The sequence below is a fragment of the Gobio gobio genome (genome assembly GCF_949357685.1).
Source record: "Gobio gobio genome assembly, chromosome: 1".
Classification (NCBI taxonomy): Eukaryota; Metazoa; Chordata; class Actinopteri; order Cypriniformes; family Gobionidae; genus Gobio; species Gobio gobio.
The window spans coordinates 18,571,324-18,590,870 of record NC_137097.1 but is presented as its reverse complement, the minus strand read 5'-3'; the positions used below and the strand labels follow the sequence as shown (position 1 = coordinate 18,590,870).

Here is a 19,547-nt window from a genome sequence, read left to right as displayed (position 1 = left end):
ATCTATCAAGACAAACCAGTCCTCGGACTTGATTTATAACACGATTTGCTTTAGCGTGAGCATCTTGAACTTGAGATTGTCACAGTGAGATGTAGAAGTCAAAGATTAAAAATTGGACATAACCCCCCATCCTTGAATGTATTATTGAAATACATTTAATAACACAATGGTCATTTACATTTCTTTAACATTGCAAGGACACATGGTAACCTGATAAAAACAAATACATTTCTACAATGTTGTGAAAAAAAACTAAATATGTGTAAAAAAAAAAACACAAACAAACATTTTAGTTTTTATCACATTTGTCACTGTTTTAAGTTCAATATATGGATTATCTGGTAAAACTAGTAGACAGACATTTCTCTTGGTGTGGTGATGTGACGTCATAAAGAAATAATTTTTTAGTAATAAGGAGTAAGAGACAAACAAAAATTGTTATCAACTTTTTGCACTGGACTGGATTATAAGGATATAATCTAATAATCTATGAATTCTTTAAATGAACTGAGGAGGGCAGCAATACGTCACTGATGCGTCTAGTCTGCAGCAAATAAAGAAGAAGAAGACATAAAGCTGCACTCCTGCATCTGTTGTGATTCGGCTGGAGTTTTTTTTTTAAAGAATTTAATCTGTTTAAATCGTTGAAATCAGTTTATTCACTATTGAATATAACTGTACATGCACACATGCATATGGAGCGGAATGTGAAGTCAAAAACCTTTATGGCCATTGAATAAATACAGCAGCTGTTTCAGCAACGCACCGGTGTGGCGGTATTTAAAAAATACATGTCGGTTTTGTTCAATGTTCAGAAAATGTCCTTGTTTACAACCTTGTTTCATTCCAGTGTTGTGCCGAATTCTGTGACCTACAGATCATGTGACCCTACAGATCATGTGACCCTACCCTCATTACTGGGGTCACAGAATTAAGAAAGCCCCTCGCTGCCACCTACTGGCATCACAATGTAACCTGCTGAGAAAGTTTCTCAAAATGAGGTCTGCCAATATTATAAAATATGATTTATTGACCAATAATAGCCATTATAAACTTTACATATGTAATATATATGAATTAATAAGTTCTACATTGTATTTTGGATGCCTTATCTGTCATTTGTGTTTGGAAAAAAACATCTTAAAAATATAAGCATTAGTTTTAGTGCAAACAAATAATTAGATTGCAATATAATTATTATAATAATTACAATAAAATGATTTGATTGTAGTCCTTGAATTTCTTTTCTTTTTTAAGTCCTTGAAAGTCCTGGAATTTCATTTGACATTATTTCACCGAACAATGAAAAAGCTGTTATCGTTGAACACTTTTTTTGTTATTTCAAACTTATATGACTTTGTTAGACGTTGGGCGAACAGCAGATATTAAGCATAATGTTCTTATTCACTGTTCACCTTTGAACCAAAGAAAGTCTAACATTAACACCTCCCTTTGTGTTCAACAGAGGAAAGAAAGTCATACAGGTTTAGATTGGAATAATGTGAGGATGAGGAAATGACAGATTTGTCTTTTTTGTGACTAAATGTGTGTGTATTGTCAATTATTAGGACTACATATGATAATGTAGTCTTATAAAATGGGCAACAACCAGAGGTCAGCAATAATTATTCTTGTGTTTGCCACTTTATAAATCAATCTTAAAATATACTTTCAGGGAAACATGTTAATACAATACAAAATGAATAAATAATTATTTATTTGTGTGTAATTTATAAACAGGACATTTATTGAACTGGCAGATTTTATAATATAAACTATTTTTAACATGTTTTTTTATCACATTTGTCACTGTTTTAAGTTTAATATAGGGATTATCTGATTTAAAAAAAAACAGTACATACATTTCTATGCACTTTTGTGATTGTAGACAGCAGAGTGTGAACGGGACTTTTATTTTGGTGCGGTGGAGTGACGTCATAAGGCTGCGCTGCGCTCCTGCATCTGTTGTGATTCGGCTGAAGAAAGGTTTGTTTTAAGCATTTAATATGTTTAAATCGATATAACCCGTTCATAGTTTATTCACTATTGAATATAACATTGCAATGGTTTTTTAAAGAATGATATTTTGTGTGAGTAAGTCGCATCCACATCAGTAACAGAAAAGCTTCGTCTCATTTCTCTCCCTCTATCGTGAATCAGTTCATCATAAACACGAGTTCAGTCTCTGGCGTCTCATTTCTCTCCCTCTATCGTGAATCAGTTCATCATAAACACGAGTTCAGTCTCTGGCGTCTCATTTCTCTCCCTCTATCGTGAATCAGTTCATCATAAACACGAGTTCAGTCTCTGGCGAGTAGAGATGGAGAAACTTACACTTTTTGAATCTCCGAGTCAATTGAATCAAATACTTTGCTAAATGATTAATTGATTCGAATCGGGACTCGTGCTGCTTAAACAGTGTAAATGAACGAAACATAAACACTAACATGTGTCCTGACGACTTTAACAAACTGCTTATGTTTTCATGAAAGTGTAAAATGCCATGGTGTGTCTATAGGCTATAGTAATCTGTATCTGTAAAACATTACACTGCAAAAATGCTCTTTTTACTTAGTTGTTTTGTCTTGTTTCTAGTCTAAATATCTAAAAATTCTTACATCCAGATGCATTTACTAGAGAAGTAAAATGACATAAGATATTTTTTCTTGTTTTCTTGAAAATAAAATCAAAATGAAGTGAGTTTTTGCTTAAAGCAATCAAAATTATCTGCCAATGAGGTGAGAAAAATAATCTTGTTTTTGAATTTTTTTGAAAGGGACAAAGCACATCAATCAGCATTTTTTTGTTTACACTCAAAATGTAAATGCGCCAGAGTTAGCTATAAAGCTAATTTTCATCTGTAGTCCCTTGGCAGGTCAACACAGCATCATAGTACAAAAAGAATACATGAAAAAACAGAAAACACATCACATTAAGAGAATAGATAGATAATAATAATAAGTACAATACAAAGAAGGCAGTACCTAAGATAGGCTAAACCAACTATAGATGATTGCAGTTTTGAGTGTTTTTAATCCATTTCTTAAGTGTAAATTTAAATGCTAAATAGCTGGTGCTCTCTCTAAGTTCAGCAGGGAGACAGTTCCAATAATTTGAAGCCCGTACTGAGAAGACAGTTTGGCCAAACTTACTACGTCTATACGGTACAACACAGTCTCCCCTGGCAGCTGCCCTAGTTGCCCTTCCACTACTGCTCTTCTGTTGTATAAATTCACCCAGTGGTGGTGGCGCAAGCCCATGTAAAATTTTGAAAATGAGACAAGCATCTAAAAAATTTAAGAAATTGTCAAAACTGAATAAATTATATTTAGTAATAATATTGCAATGGTGATAACTGATCGGTTTTTGATCTAATATTTTTAACGTTTGCTTATAAAGGGTTTCTATTGGTTTAAGAGTTGTCACATTTACTTGGGACCAGCTTGTAAAACAATATGATATGTGGGAAAAAATCATGGCATCCATAAAAAGTTTTGCTGCCTCTGTGGTTAAATATGGCCTTATGTGTCTGAAGTTAGCCAGATTATATCTGATGGTATTAGCCACCTGTTTAACATGCTTTTTAAAAGTTAAATTAGAATCTAAAATAATACCAAGGTATTTAAAATCTGACACAACCATGAGTTTTTCTCCTTCAATCAATACATCAGCCTGCTGTACAAGTGAGGACCTCTTCGAAAAGAACATACAGACTGTTTTGTTAATGTTAAGATGCAGATCTGACATTTTTAGCCATTCAGAAACATGCACCAATGCTTCGGTTAATTTAGTTGCAGCCTGTTGTTTGTTCTTGGTATGCAAATAAAGAACTGTATCATCTGCATACATTTGTACATTAACAGATTGACAGACTGAAGGCAAGTCATTAATATACAGGCTAAACAAGATAGGGCCCAACACTGACCCCTGGGGTACGCCAATATTACAGTCAAGGTATGTAGAATAAGAATTACCAATGTGTACACTCTGTTTCCTGTTAGCTAAATATGACTCCATCCATTTCATGACCTCTTCTGAGAAATTAAAAAAAGATAATTTGGATAATAGTTTCTGGTGATTCTCAGTGTCAAAAGCCTTTTTGAGGTCCAGAAACACTGCACCTACTATACCACCCTCATCTAATGTTGACTTGATGTTTTCAAGGAGGAAACCGTTTGCTGTCTCTGTAGAGTGGTTTGTGCGAAATCCTAATTGCATTGGGTGCAAAGGGGTGTGACCCAAGTTTAGATGGTTTTTCAGCTGCTCTGCTACCCATTTTTCTGTCACCTTGGATATCACTGATAAAATACTAATGGGTCTATAATTTGACACCATAATAATTTGTGGTGACTATTATTTGGATTGAAATCTTGTTTCTTGTCTCTATCCCAAAGAGAAATAAGATTATTTTTCTCACCCCATTGGCAGATCATTTTGCTTTGCTTGCTTTAAGCAAAAACTCACTTCATTTAGATTTTTTTTTCTCAAGAAAACAAGAAAAAAAATCTTATGTCATTTTACTTATCTAGTGAAAGCATCTGGATTTAAGAGTTTTTTGATATTTGGACTGGAAACAAGAAAAAAATACTACGGTAGAAGAGCATTTTTTGCAGTGTACTGGGATAGTTCACCCAAAAATGAATATTAGCCCATGATTTACTCACCCTCAAGCCATCCCAGGTGTGTATGATATTCTTCTTTCAAACATTTTTTCCCGTAAGTTGAATACGGAAGGCGATTCACCAGAAGATAATTTACTTTATAAAGTTTTAAATATGGATATTTTTCTTACACAAACATATCGATTCAGAAGGCCTTTATTAACCCCCCAGAGCCGTGTGGAGCAGTTATATGATGTATAGATGCACTTTTATGGACTTCAAAAAGGACCCAACAGTCACTACCATTATAAAGCTGGGAACAGCCAGGACTTTTTAAATATAACTCTGATTGTATTCGTCTGAAAGAATAATGTCATACACACCTAGGATGACTTGAGGGGGAGTAAATCATGGGATAATATTCATTTTGGGGTGAATTAACCCTTTAATTCTCTCTGACTCTCTTACCAGAGACTGAACTACTGAACTAGAGCTGATTGAGACACTCTCAGATTTGGTTTTGAGTGTTTTTCTTTCTGTTAATTATTCTCATCTTAAACAGGACAAACACAGAAAAACTCCTGCTAAAGCTCCTAGAGATCCACGTGACACTATTATAATGATGGCGTTTATTAAAGAGGAGAGTGAAGACATAAAGATTGAGGAAAAATTCAGTATGAAACATGAAGAAACTGAGGAACAAACAGAGAAAGAGGAGAGTGAAGACGTGAAGATTGAAGAAACATTGAGAGTGAAACATGAAGAAACTGAGGAACAAACAGGTTGGTTTCATTCTCAAAGCTGAACTCAGTCATTTGATCTTTATTAAAATCTCCAGCTCTACAGTAATGGTTGATATTTTTTAAGGATGTCATATGAGTGTCTGTCCTCATGTGGACAGACATGTTGAGATCACATGACCAGACAAACAATAATGCTGCCTTCAAGTGAACCTGTGAAGATCTGACATCCCTTCATTATAACGACACACAAAAAGAATTCAGTAATAATAGTCTTTTATAATTACTTGTGTGACATTAAACCCAAAATCTACTTCTGATTTGAAAACCATTAATTTATGTCACTTAATTACACTAGATAACAGTATCTAACAAAATCTGTGTTTTGCATAAAGCAAAGCATGAAATGTGACTGATCAGAATCAGAAAGAGCTTTATTGCCAAGTGTGCTTGCACACACAAGGAATTTTTCTTGGTGCTGAAGCTTCCAGTGCACATATACAAAACAAACACAACAAGAACATAGTAATACAAATTCTAAGAATAAAAATATGAAAAATAGTATTAAAAAAATATAAGGTCACAGTTACGTTTAGTCAGACTAAACATTTACAGATTATGAACATATTTACAGTATTTGAGTATATGAATGTATCAGCTTTACATTTGTTATCTATAAGGGATTTTTTTCTCATCCTCAGAAGCGCTCTCTCTGTTTAGCTGACATGTTGTACTATAGAAGATTGTGCTCATATTTCACAATGTCATTGGAGATTGAAATGGGCATTGATTTGGGGATTATGTGTGTAATCTGGAGGAAAGTTAGCGAGGGAAGTGTGTAAACATTTGAAGTAAAACAGAGTCCTGCACGTGGGAAAGCGAACCATTAAATAATTTTACGAAGTTTTATATTAAAGCTACACTGTGTGATATTTTCCCCCATCTAGCGGTGAAAAGGTATATGACCATCCAGTGAATATTAATTTCTGTTCCTCTCAATTCCGATTTCGTTTTACCTCCTACGATGGCCGATTTAGTCCAACATTAACATGGCTTCCAGTTCGACCTCGTCCACATTGGACACGGTGCCATTGAGTGTTAAAACGCCAAAGGCGAAGCTTGAATTTACGGGTATGTCCCTCTTTGGCTAATGTACTTTCAAGATGGAGGGGCAACATGGTGACCTTCATTCGAACCCCTACCCGTATGTATTTTCAATGACATATTATAAACTTACGAGAATACTTTATTACTTGAAAGAAGTAAATGTACATTAATGAGCACATATATTTTTGAAAGAACTAAGTGTTTTTAGCTAAGAATAAACAAAAAAAGTTACACAGTGTAGCTTTAAACTAACAAATGAAATTAGCAGCAAACATTAAAATAATCTCATTAACATAAAAAAAGGCACCGTGTGGCCATGAGAGATAAACGTTTAGTCAACATTTAACGTAATGTAAGAACATTACAACTATTCTAAGAATGGGCATTTCTGTCATTTGAGGGGAGAGGAGGGAAGTTGTATGCCCACCATGAAGATAATAAAGCAATTTGGTAACACTTTACTATAAGGTTCATTAGTTAACATGAACTAATAATGAACTGCACTTATAAAGCATTTATTTATCTTTGTTAATGTTAATCTCAACATTTACTAAATGCACTGTGTTAGTAAATGCACTGTGAACTGAAATGAACATGAACAGCTGGATTTTCATGAACTAATGTTACCAAAGATTTCATACTGTTATTATTAATGTATCATCAGTTTTTTTGAAAAAGAAAAATCTAATAGGAATATGATGCCTGACATTGACTGTGTGCAGCCTACTGCAGAGTTATATGTTACCATAACATCGCAAATTTTGTGCCGATCGAGTGTGGATACACAAATCAGAGAAAATCATGGGTGCGGGTGGACTTATCCAGCAGAGTTCACAGAGCCGAGGCGTCGCTCATTCAGTGGCCACAGCTGGTGGGAGGGAACATATACTTTCAGGGGCAGGGGCTCAAATGTAAAAAAGGGGCAATATGTAAATATATATATGTATATATATATATATATATATATATATATATATATATATATATATATATATATATATATATATATATATATATATATATATATACATATACATTATATATATATATATACATTATATATATATATATATATATATATATATATATACATATATACATACATATATACATACATACATACATATACATATACATTATATATATATATATATATATATATACATATATACATACATATATACATACATACATACATACATACATATACATATATATATATATATATATATATATATATATATATATATATATATATATATATATATATATATATATATATATATCCTTACGCTCATCAAGCCTGCATTTATTTAATCAAAAATACAGAAAAAACAGTAGCCTATATTGTGAAATATTATTACATTGTGTTCTTTTTAACTTTTTATTAATCAAAGAATCTTTAAAAGAGTATCACAGTTTCCATCATTGACATTAAATCCTCATATTAGAATGATTTCTGAATGATCATGTGACACTGAAGAGTGGAGCAATGATGCTGGAAATCCAGCTGTGATCACAGGAATAAATTATATTTTAAATTATTTTAAAATAGAAAACCATTATTTAATATATTTCGCAATATTGCTGTTTTTTATCAAATAAATGCAGGCTTGATGAACATAAGAGACTTATTTCATAATGCTGCATAATATTCAAAAATGGTAATATAATAAAGTCCTTTCATGTAACCATTTCGCCACACTTCACTTAATAGGCCTGTAGGTGCCGGTGGCACTTGGGTTTTGTTAACTTTGATAGTTTCATGAAATAGTAAACGATGTATCAATATAGGCTACATAAACACAAGTGAATTTAACACTACTTACCATTAATGCGACTTTTGCTGCTGTGCTTTTGTGCAGAGATTTGTTTGTTGTCTGTTAAAATCCATTTTGTCAGTGATACAATTTATAAAATGAGCCAAACCGCAGGAAATTGTTCCACAAACGTTAGTTCGTCTGTCCATGTAATTTTCAGCCGATTTATGAATAAGAACAGAAAAAAATGACCGCTTCACATCGCCCAATGGAATTTGAACTTGCTTTGCCAGATCACGATTGGTTGGTGTATAGCCTATACATGACAAACGGGCATTGGTGAATTGTGTAATACTTTAAAATAAATAGCTCATATATAGCTTTGTAATTAAATCAACACATTAGCTCTGATTATGGATGAAAAAAAAAATATTGGTTTACTTTTTTCCCGTGAGGCCACACACTCTCTGAAAGGACCATATTTGGCTCGAGAGCCGCTTCCGAACAGTGGAAAATCAGCTGTCAATCAAAACGCACGCAACCCATAGCAACGCGTTAAGGCAACGCCTCAACAGAAATTGTCCGACTTGAGCCGTTCGTTACTATTGTATGCATTGTCATGTTATAATAATCACATTTATTTAGTTTTATTGACCACAATATTATCATTGATATTTGTCTGAGAGGGGCACTTTTGATTCATTTTGAAAAAGGGCAGGGGCTCGAGCACCCAAAGCCCCCCCCCCCCTCTGCACGTGCCTGTATACTTTTAGGAGTGAGTTGAGGTCTGGAGGTGGCGTTCCAGGGGCAGTCCTGAAAGCCGCGGCTAAACCTTACATTTAATTCTGAATGCAACTGGGAGCCAGTGGGGTGAGATCAGGATGGGTGTGATGGGGGTTCTCTTTGGCTGATCAAAGACCACAAAACCCAAATTAGATGACTTTCCCATATGGTCCCATATTGTCAAAACACTCCTGGCTTTTTTCATGATAACTCAGGTGTAGGGGCTATGTAACTACCATATAAGATCTATGGCTAAATCTGTCAGGAATAAATGAGAAGGATAAAAGGGTTATTTTAGACACACCGCTTTCCCCTCCTGGTCTGTTCGGCAATGCAGTTACATCAGACAGGTTTCAGGAGGAATTGAAACAGACGGCGGCCTTAAAAAAAATGTATTCAACTCCCTCTCTCTGTGGCTGCTGGGCGGGAGCAGCCCTGGACGTCTACAAGCTCCTCACACAGAGTGAAACCTAAACAGCGTCGCTTCCCCGCAGAAAGACTTAGGGCCAGGGCGACTCTCGGAGATTGGAGGATTGTCATTATCTCTAGGAATGCTTTGGCGAAGAAGTCCCGACGCCACTGGTGTGTGAAGGTAGAGTTAACACCTCATTATACGGCCCACACTTCCCCTTGTTGCACTCAGGGGTTCGTTCTGCCTACTCTGCTACCTTGTTTGCTTTGGAGTGCAGCGGTTTCCAGCGATCCTCTGCGGAAGGTCCCAGAGCAGTCTGTTAGGTTGTTTCCTACCTGTGCGGTAGGAACCAGAGGCCAGTCTCGAGAGACTGGTACCCTCAGTAGAATTTCTGGTAGTGTGTAAACTACTGCCAAATATTTAATCAATATAAATAATATTTCAATGGGTCCTGCTGACAATAGAAAAGGGTCTCACATGTCCAGATTCAATGGCTTTATACCCACAGTGGTGACCCAGGGTAGGCTCTGGTTATGGAGCAAGAAGTAAAAGCTCTGCTGGACAAAGGGACCATAGAAAATGAGCCAGTACTTTAATGTACTGGGGGGTTAAATCCAATTTTTCAAAATGCTCACGCTAAAACAAATTGTGTCACAAATCAAGTCAGAGGACTGGTTTGTCTTGATAGATTTCAAGGACGCATTTCTACCTCAACATAGGAAGTTCCTGAGGTTCGGTTTCGGGGGTAAAGTGTAGCAATCTCGGGTTCTTCCATTTGGTCTAGCTTTATCACTTTATCATTTTGGTCTTAGTCTGGCTCCACTACTACTACAGGGAATTCATGTGCTCAATCGGAGCAGATGGCGGTTCCACATCGAGATGTTCTCGACCATATGAAGGAACTGGGGTTCAACAATTGTTTAAAAAAAAAAAAAATGTTTTAATTATGTCAATCATGTCTTTCTGCAACATGACCGTGTAGTTAAATGGACTAAACGGATACTTTTTTTAATTCGAGTTACTTCTGAATTGTTTCAGCCCTAATCTCCTCAGAATTAGCCTTTGAATAGAGCGTGCACTCCGTGGGCGTGGTCTATTAGCAAATGAGGCAGTATGCGAACGATGACATCTCTCTCTTTTCAAACAATACATAAACAGGGAATATTTTAGTTTGATTTGATTTACATTATTTAAAACCTTATATTTCATAATTTCTTTAGACTAGATGTCTTCAACCCTGCTCCTGGGGACCCACTGCCCTGCAGAGTTTAGCTCCAACCCTAATTAAAGACAGGAGAAGCTAATCAAGCTCTTCAGGATCACTTGTTGAAAATACACAGGCAGGTGTGCTGAAGCAGGTTGGAAATAAACTTTCCAGGACAGTGGGTCCCCAGGAGCAGGGTTGAAGACCTCTGCTTAAGACTTATGTCTCATGTTTGTGTGACAAGTATTCATTAAGTTGCAGTTCATTTTCTGAAGAGTATCAGAATGGACTTCATTGAGAGAGAGGTGGCAGATTGCACATTTGTTTGTTACGCAAATAGCACAACAATTAGTTTTTATTGTGAGTGCACAAAAATAAAAGTAGAAACGTAACAGATTATAATGATGTATAACACTTGCCTGTATGACTAAAATCAATGGAGTATTTTGAGTCTCTTTCACACTAAGAAAAAAAGTGAGTTGGTCATGCTGGACCTCTAGGGGTTAATGCTTTACATGTATAAATGTTGTTTTGCCTGTTGTGTTGTGCTATTAGGTTAACTTTGGTCTTTTTTTCCTTAGACCTGATGCCGTTGAAAGAGGAGTGTGAAGTACTAAAGGAAATGGAAGAAAATGATCAATATGAGAATGATCATGATTTCATAACTGAAGAAAAATATTTTAGGTGCTCACAGACTGAAAAGACTTTTAAAAAAAGCAGAGAAAAAGCTGGAAAGAAAGAAACTATACGTTATTTCACCCGCTTTCAGGGTAGAAAGAGTTTCAAACAAGGAAATCTTACAGACCACATGAAAGTTCACACTGGAGAGAAACCCTACACGTGCCCTCAGTGTGGAAAGAGTTTCAATCAAAAAAGAAACTTGCAAGAACACATGAGAATCCACACTGGAGAGAAGACTTTCACCTGTCAACAGTGTGGAAAGAGTTTCAACCGAAAAGAAACTCTTAGCATACACATGAGAGTTCACACTGGAGAGAAACCTTACATCTGCCAACAGTGTGGAAAAGATTTCAACCAAAAAGGAAGTCTTTATCGTCACATGAGAGTTCACACTGGAGAGAAACCTTACATCTGCCAACAGTGTGGAATGAGTTTCAACAGAAAAGGAATCCTTAACATGCACATGAGAGTTCACACTGGAGAGAAGCCTTACATCTGCCAACACTGTGGAAAAGATTTCAGCCATAAAGGAAGCCTTAATGCCCACATGAGAACTCACACTGGAGAGAAGCCGTTCATTTGTGATCTCTGTGGAGAGAGTTTCAGATATAGAGAAACCTTTAAGCGCCACATGAAGATTCACTTATGAGAGAATGGTTTTATGTCATAAAATTAAATGTACTGACGGTTAGTATTATCGTTTAAAATGTAATTATCATTAAACCCGTGTTTGATTATCATGATTTTGAAAACCTTTGGTAAATCCTGTCCAGTCAGCGTCAGTCTGGTGCAGGCGCAGTGTGTGATGTTGTTTTTTGAATGAGAAGAAATGGCAGAAGGTATTGTTCAGTCTTCTAAAAGGACTAAATCTGAGGTGTGGTCATATTTTGGCTTTTAATCAAACACCTGTCACCTGACAGTCACCTGTCTGCAGAACATGCAAAAAGAAAGTCGCTGTAATAGGGGGAGACACTTCAAATCTGCGAATGCAAGTCAAGTGGACTTTGACCTCAATACTAAAACTACGTCTGGGAAATAATAACGTGCAGCTTGAGCCAAAGACGAACGTACAAGTTCAGACAAGACTATTGTGAAATTTAAGGGATAATAATGTGTATTCATTGTACACTTAGTACACAGATTTTCTTTACCACATAAATAACTACTGGGACAAATTGAATTGAGATTAATGTTTTAAATCTTACCTGATTTTACAAAACAATCATCCAGACAAGATGATCACAAGAAGTTATAGTAATAACTAGATAAAAAAGTTTGTATACAAACTTTAAGTTGGCTTGAAAAAGCTAGACCAGAAAGTTTGAAATAGTTTGAAGTTTAAAGTTTAAAAAAATTTGAAAAGTTTAAAATTTTAAAAGTTTGAAATAGTTTTAGTTAGTGGTATAGATAGATAGATAGATAGATAGATAGATAGATAGATAGATAGATAGATAGATAGATAGTAGGGGTGGCACGGTACATGGAAAAAAACCGAACCGTTCGGTTCGCTTGTCTCGGTTCGGAGTGTGTGCGTCGCACGGTTCGCGCATGCGCAATGTATCCTCGTGCCCCTATGTTACCTCAGACAGTGGGTGTGCTTTTCGCGCGATATAAGAGGTGTGTGTGGACATACAGTAAAGTAAAAGTGGAGTGCTGCAGGTCACGTCACATGTAGAAATGAAAGTGGGAGAGATAAGGAAGGCTGCCCAGAGTTGGAGGATGCACTAGCAGTGCAGGAGGAGAGCGGGAGCCGCGCCGCGCGTGCCCGTTGCGCATACACACACTCTCGCGAGTCGCGCAGCTGAACCTCGGCTCGTGGATTGCAAATACAGGCAAATATAGTCCATTCTGTCACATTTTCCGGTGTTCTCCTCCGACCCCTGTCTGTCTCGTGCTTTGATGTCTCATACACACATGCATATGTTGTATATAAGTTCACATGATAAATGTAACATTTAAGATATGCTTCTAGTTCTAATAATTTAAACATGCCTTTTAAGTTTGGGCAGAAACTTCTGGCAGTGTTGTGTTTTCGTGTATTTTATGTTATTTTTTCACAGCGCTGGATGTCATATGGTGATTGTGAAACACATGGGACACTTCATGGTGAAATGTGTTCATCAGGTCAGCTGAATTAAAGCCACAGTGTATGGTTCTGATCAAAATTGAAATGATTAACATGAAAAATGTTACGCCAATGTGTCAGACTAGGTAGACAGCCAGTTAGGAAACAACTTGATATAACAATTTTTAAAACTGTATCCTAAATTGTGGATGATTAAGCCATATATACCATATGCTGAAGTACATTTCTGGAGTGTTAACGATTAAAAAACAACAACAACAAGAACCGTACAGAACCGAAAACCGTGACCCTAAAACCGTGATACGAACCGAACCGTGGGTTTTGTGAACCGTGCCACCCCTAATAGATAGATAGATAGATATTGTCCTAATCCGTCCAAAATGGAGAAAGAAAATGCTTATTCAAGACAAGGGTTGAAGGACTGTCACAATTGAAATGAAATGTGAAAATAAATGTAAAGTGTTGCAACATTTCAGTAACAGTCATACATGCTCACATGATTTTATACTATTTTTATACATGATTTTATATATATAAATTTTTTTCAGCGTTGAGCTTTACAACAAATCTCTGTTGATGCAATAACCAATCATATGAGTTTAGATTAGTGCCCGGTAAAAAAAAAAAAAAAAAACTACTGATATCGCGGGAGTTTTTGCCGCTTTTGCACCATGCCTATGCCATGTGCTCAACTCAATCAGTGTGTGACGCAGGACTTTCTGAGGGGGAAATTTCAGTCAGTGTGTGACCCACTCTGAGTACTGCGTGTGGGAATACGATGCAAGTAATATATTAATTTATAATCCTTGTGTTTTTTTATGCTACTACAATAACAATGTCTTTTTTTTTCTAGTGTGTAAAAGGTAATTAACTAATTCATAAACGGTTCTTCTCTGTGTGGCATAGCCTACAAGAATGAACTTTTCCACTCCACACAAAAACGCTTGACATTATTACAATATCACGAGTGAAATCACGACACTAATCATGTTTTTCAGTTATAAGGCAAAAAGTTGCTGTCATGCATGATGCAAGATGCTGTACGCATAATATTTTGTCAAATTCTTACATTTAATCAATAAATTAAATGAGTAACGAGACGAATTCAGTATCAAAATTCATCTTTGCAATGCTGAGGAAATAGATGCAGCATCTGAAATAACATTGTTTAATGCAGCTCACGTGGGATCAACAATAACTTAATTATTGATTGATAAATTAAATTAATAATGCTTTGTTTTGAACTCAAAACGTTGAATATTTATTTTAAATTCTAAATTGAAACTATACTTGAAATGTGAAATTCAAACCACCACTAGGTGGCAGCAAGTCACTTTTATTGAGTGAGTCATTAATATTCAACAGATTAATTCGGCTTGTTCATTCAGGAACGAAGCATTATAATGTACAGCGAATTATTAAATCATTCATCAACCAATTCGTTCAAACCATGATTGATTCATTAGCGAAACACCGCCATGGGGTGCTCAGAACTGTTCTGTAGCTTTGTTTGGAGCTATTTTTGGATAAAAGGCCATAATATAGGAATAGTACAATGGTTAACTTAATTTTTCATTTACTTATATTATTATTGCGCACACACACATGCAACATTTTTTATACTGATATACTTTATTACACAAATAATGAACAAAATAAAAGATTTAAACATCACAAAAAACATGAACGAACAGAGTTGTTTTAAGCTGATGAATTAACCTAATAAATAAATAATATGAATTAATAATAAAATTAAGTAATAACAATAAATAAACAAATGTAACCATAATATAACAAACTACCTATTTATCTATCTAACTATAAACTATAAATACATACAACATGTGATTTATATTTAAATAATGAACTAACTAACTTTATTATAACATTTTATTGTTTGTAGGGTCAGTTATTTTTTCAATAGACCTCCGTCTATGCATCACAATCAAATTAAGAGGGAGTTCACTGATGAGCTCCTCAACGCTCTTCTCGAGGAGATCGAGGGGTGCTGTGTATTCTGTGAAGTCCTCGGTCAGGATGGCCAGTTCCCCATTGGCTTCGGAGAGGCCAACTACCTTTATCTCCTCCACCACTGGTCCTTGCTCCATGACCTGAGTTGAGAAAAAAAAGGCACATTAAGAGTAAGTGATATTGAACCTTTTCCTTTATTTTGTAATTAAAATTGCATTTGCAACTTGTCTGCTTGTCACTCATAGCACGCTGCTTTTAGCTAGGAAATGATAGTCTGTCTGTGATCGAGTGATTGTGCACGCTTGTCGGCTGTTAATGCAACTGAAATCCATGTCGAAAATGAAAGTATAATGAGGGTTATATCAAACATGTTTTCTATTGTTATCAATGAAGCCATACCATCAATAAATACTGCATTACTGCATTACTGTCGGTCACTGAAGCCCTGCGGATAGCTAAAGCTGAGTCCAAATCATCAGTCCTCGTCCTCCTTGATCTATCTGCTGCCTTTGACACGGTAAATCATCAAATCCTTCTGTCCACCCTCTCATCACTGGGCATCACAGGGACTCCGCTCCTTTGGTTTGAATCTTATCTCACAGGTAGGTCCTTCAAGGTTGCCTGGAGAGGAGAGGAATCCCAAGCCCATCAACTGACCACGGGGGTTCCTCAGGGCTCAGTGCTTGGACCTCTCCTCTTCTCCATTTACACTACTTCATTAGGTCCCATCATACAGGCACATGGCTTCTCATATCACTGCTATGCTGATGACACTCAGCTCTACCTTTCATTCCAACCAGACGACCCCACAGTAGCTGCACGAATCTCCAGCTGTCTGGCTGACATCTCTGCATGGATGAGTAAAAATCACCTACAGCTCAACCTGGCAAAGACTGAGTTCCTCATCTTTCCCGCCAATCCCACTATGCAACATGACTTCACCATCCAGCTAGGTACATCCCTGATCTCCCCTTCAAAATCAGTCAGAAATCTTGGAGTTACATTTGATGACCGGTTGTCCTTCAGAGATCACATTGCTAAGACAGCTCGCTCTTGCAGGTTTGCGCTCTACAACATCAGGAAGATTAGACCGTTCCTAACAGAACACGCAACACAGCTTCTTGTCCAGGCCCTGGTTATTTCTAGACTTGACTACTGCAATGCGCTTCTGGCTGGACTCCCCTCTTGTGCGATCCAAACACTTCGAATGATCAAGAATGCAGCGGCACGTCTGGTCTTCAACGAGCCCAAAAGGACCCACGTCACACCACTCTTCATCTCTCTGCACTGGCTACCACTCGCTGCTCGCATCAAGTTTAAGTCGCTGACGCTTGCCTACAGAGCCACCACGCACTCAGCTCCTGCATACTTTGACTCGATTCTACGACGCCACACCCCCACCAGAAGCCTTCGTTCAACCAAGGAGCGAAGGCTTGTGGTACCTTCACAGAGAGGCAAAAAATCCCTTTCCAGAAAATTTTCATTCAACGTTCCCAGCTGGTGGAACGATCTGCCCACCGCCATCCGAAATGCTGATTCATTGACAACATTCAAAAGTCAACTAAAAACTCATCTCTTCCGTGAGCACTTAACGTCTTAAAAAAAAACAAAAAACTTTCCTTTCCTCTTTTCCTCCTCTTTCCCGCCCTACTCTAGCCTGTGCTACACTGAGAAATGTACACGGACCAAGTATTTCAGGCACTTGTTGCGCTCACTCGACTCTCCAATCGCTTATTGTACCCCCAAGTTGTAAGTCGCTTTGGATAAAAGCGTCTGCTAAATGCATAAATGTAAATGTAATGTAAATGTAAATATCAATACTGTTTTATCTCTCAGGGTTAGTTTCTGTGCACAAATATAACAATAAGACACACTTGAGAAAACTTTTGTTTTTCTTGAAACTTACAAGCAGGGGCCGGTTGCATAAACCGTTAAGACTAGTCTTACAAGTTAGACATCCATTTTTTTCTTTAAGACTGTTCATCATTTTTTTAAATCAGTTACATAAAAACATAGACTGGCCTAATTTGATACGAAAAGTAAGACTGAATGCCACTTGCCTAAATGCTAGTGGCTCATACTAGATCTTAAGACACTGTATTAAAGGGGTGGTAAAACACATTCTTTTGAAGGCTTGATTGTGTTTGTGGGGTGCACTGTAACATGTGTTCATGCTTCGTTTAAAAAAAAAATAATTATTTTTCATATATTTTACCTTTATTCTACACTGCTCTGTCCCTCCTTGTAAAACGGTCTGATGCTTTCCGGGTTGTATGAAGCCGGTCCCTCAAAAATACGCGATGGGCTCAGATTGGTTAGCTGGCCCAGTTTGTTGTGATTCGCTAACCACCTAGTGCACGTTTGTCGGAAACGTCACGCCCCTTACCTGGAGGCTGTGCTTTGGTCAAGTATTAGAAACAGTGGCGTCAATAAAACCATACCAATCTGAGCCCGAATCAGACCCAGAACATTTTAGTGAAGATGATCGAGCAGAACCTGTTCATTCCTCAAGAGTAAAGACTGCGGGTCTATAGTGATCGCTACTGAATGGCACTTTTACTTTTGTATTTTTAGAACGATTATAGCCAAATATCTGTCGCAAGAACTAACCCAAAACGAACACTAAACACTGGCTTTACTAGTAAGTTAGCCAAATCAAACACAGAACCACGTTTAGCATGCCTGTAGATAAACAATACATACAAGCTCTAATCAAAGAATCATTTACACGAATGCCAAGTTCGCTGTTGAGATTTTAACGTTAGGTGTTTGTAACGTTAGGTGTTCGTCGGATAACGTTAAGTATGAATGAGCATTTAACAGACTGGTTTGCAGAACAGTGTTGTCATCTGTTTACTTCCTTGCTACAACCTATTACAGGAAAACACATCGATGAAATATAAATCAGACTTACAGGTTGTGGCCCGTAAACAGCTTCTGTTTGTAAATCCAGCTTTCAGGACAAGCCGTGGTGCATATCCTGCATTGAACTCGCGAAGATGGTGGAAGTTTTCCTCCGTGAAATGTGTAGCGCGCGCGTCGTGCATCCACGCACTGGCAGTGTTTGTCTTACGCAGCTGACGTTGTTCAAATCCGGCATTGAACTCGCGAAGATGGTGGAAGTTTTCCTCCGTGAGATGTGCTGCGGGAGCCCTGTTTCCCTCCGTCTCAAACACACATGTGCATAACATGCTGTATGTTAAACGCTCTGCAACGCACCCCCGTCCCACAAGGAAGGCTGAACAGAGCAAGTACCCCAGACCTGCAATCCGGATGAAAATAACAGCGTTTCCTTGGAATCGCGGCCACACCACTCCAGCCTAACTATACCACAACAGCGCCGCGATACAAAATGGCCTCACCCCCCTTATTTAATATTCTCGGAGGAGGGGTTTATGTAAATATTGAGCCTGGTGATGTCACCAACCCTGGAGGAATGTCTGTAGTCGCCTACTGGCCGTTTGTTGTAGTCCTTAGAAAGTGATTTCTTTAAAAGCAAATATCTCCCTTTGCTTTAAACTTTGAACGTTGTAACTTTGCAGATGTTGTTTATGCTCAAGCAGCAACATTACACGTTAGCTAAAGTTAGAATAGTGAAACCTGTAAGTGTAATTTTTAATTGGTCATTGAGGTGGATCGTGCTCAGGGCCTGATCTCGCCACAGGGACACGTCCAGGCGTTTCGGACCACTTTGAATGGCCATGTCAAAGATGGAGACTTCCATGCCCGTAACAGTGGTCATCCTCGGAACCTGCAGCTATAAAATAATGGTACATTAAAGGGTTAGTTCACCCAAAAATGAAAATTATGTCATTAATTACTCACCCTCATGTCGTTCGACACCCGTAAGACCTCCGTTCATCTTCGGAACACAAATGAAGATATTTTTGTTGAAAGCTGTTGACTGAGAAAGGCTTCAGATAGGCCTCCATTGGCATTCAGTACATTTACACTCCCAAGACGCATGAAAGGCACTTAAAACGTCGTTACAAAGTCCATCTCACCACAGTGACTCTACAATAATTTTACGATGCTTCCAGGAACCCTGATCATCAGCAAATACATTATAATTATGTACATAAGGTTTATTTAACCCCTAGGAAGCTTCATATGATGAAGGTTATCGACGATCCTACATGTACTTTATGTTCTTTCAAAGTGATTGGCAGTAACTTCCACATGTTTTGGGAATGTACCCCAGT

The 19,547-nt window shown here is 37.2% G+C and overlaps 1 protein-coding gene across 1 annotated transcript; it reads left to right on the top strand.

Moving 5' to 3' along the window:
• The first annotated feature begins 1,913 nt into the window (after positions 1-1,913).
• LOC307131345 (uncharacterized protein) lies at positions 1,914-13,982 on the top strand. The gene is made up of 3 exons (XM_079824944.1): positions 1,914-1,986; positions 5,164-5,383; positions 11,189-13,982. Exons 2-3 carry the CDS (start codon positions 5,221-5,223, stop codon positions 11,935-11,937), a joined length of 912 nt encoding a protein of 303 aa, XP_079681070.1. The 5' UTR covers positions 1,914-1,986; positions 5,164-5,220; the 3' UTR covers positions 11,938-13,982.
• Positions 13,983-19,547: the final 5,565 nt, after the last annotated feature.

What these genes read in the sequence shown, in the direction of transcription:
- LOC307131345 (XM_079824944.1), top strand. Translation starts at nt 5,221, where the DNA reads ATGATGGCGTTTATTAAAGAGGAGAGTGAAGACATAAAGATTGAGGAA. An exon ending in AGAAACTGAGGAACAAACAG is followed by an intron (nt 5,384 to 11,188) that starts GTTGGTTTCATT and finishes TTTTTTCCTTAG; the next exon opens with ACCTGATGCCGTTGAAAGAG.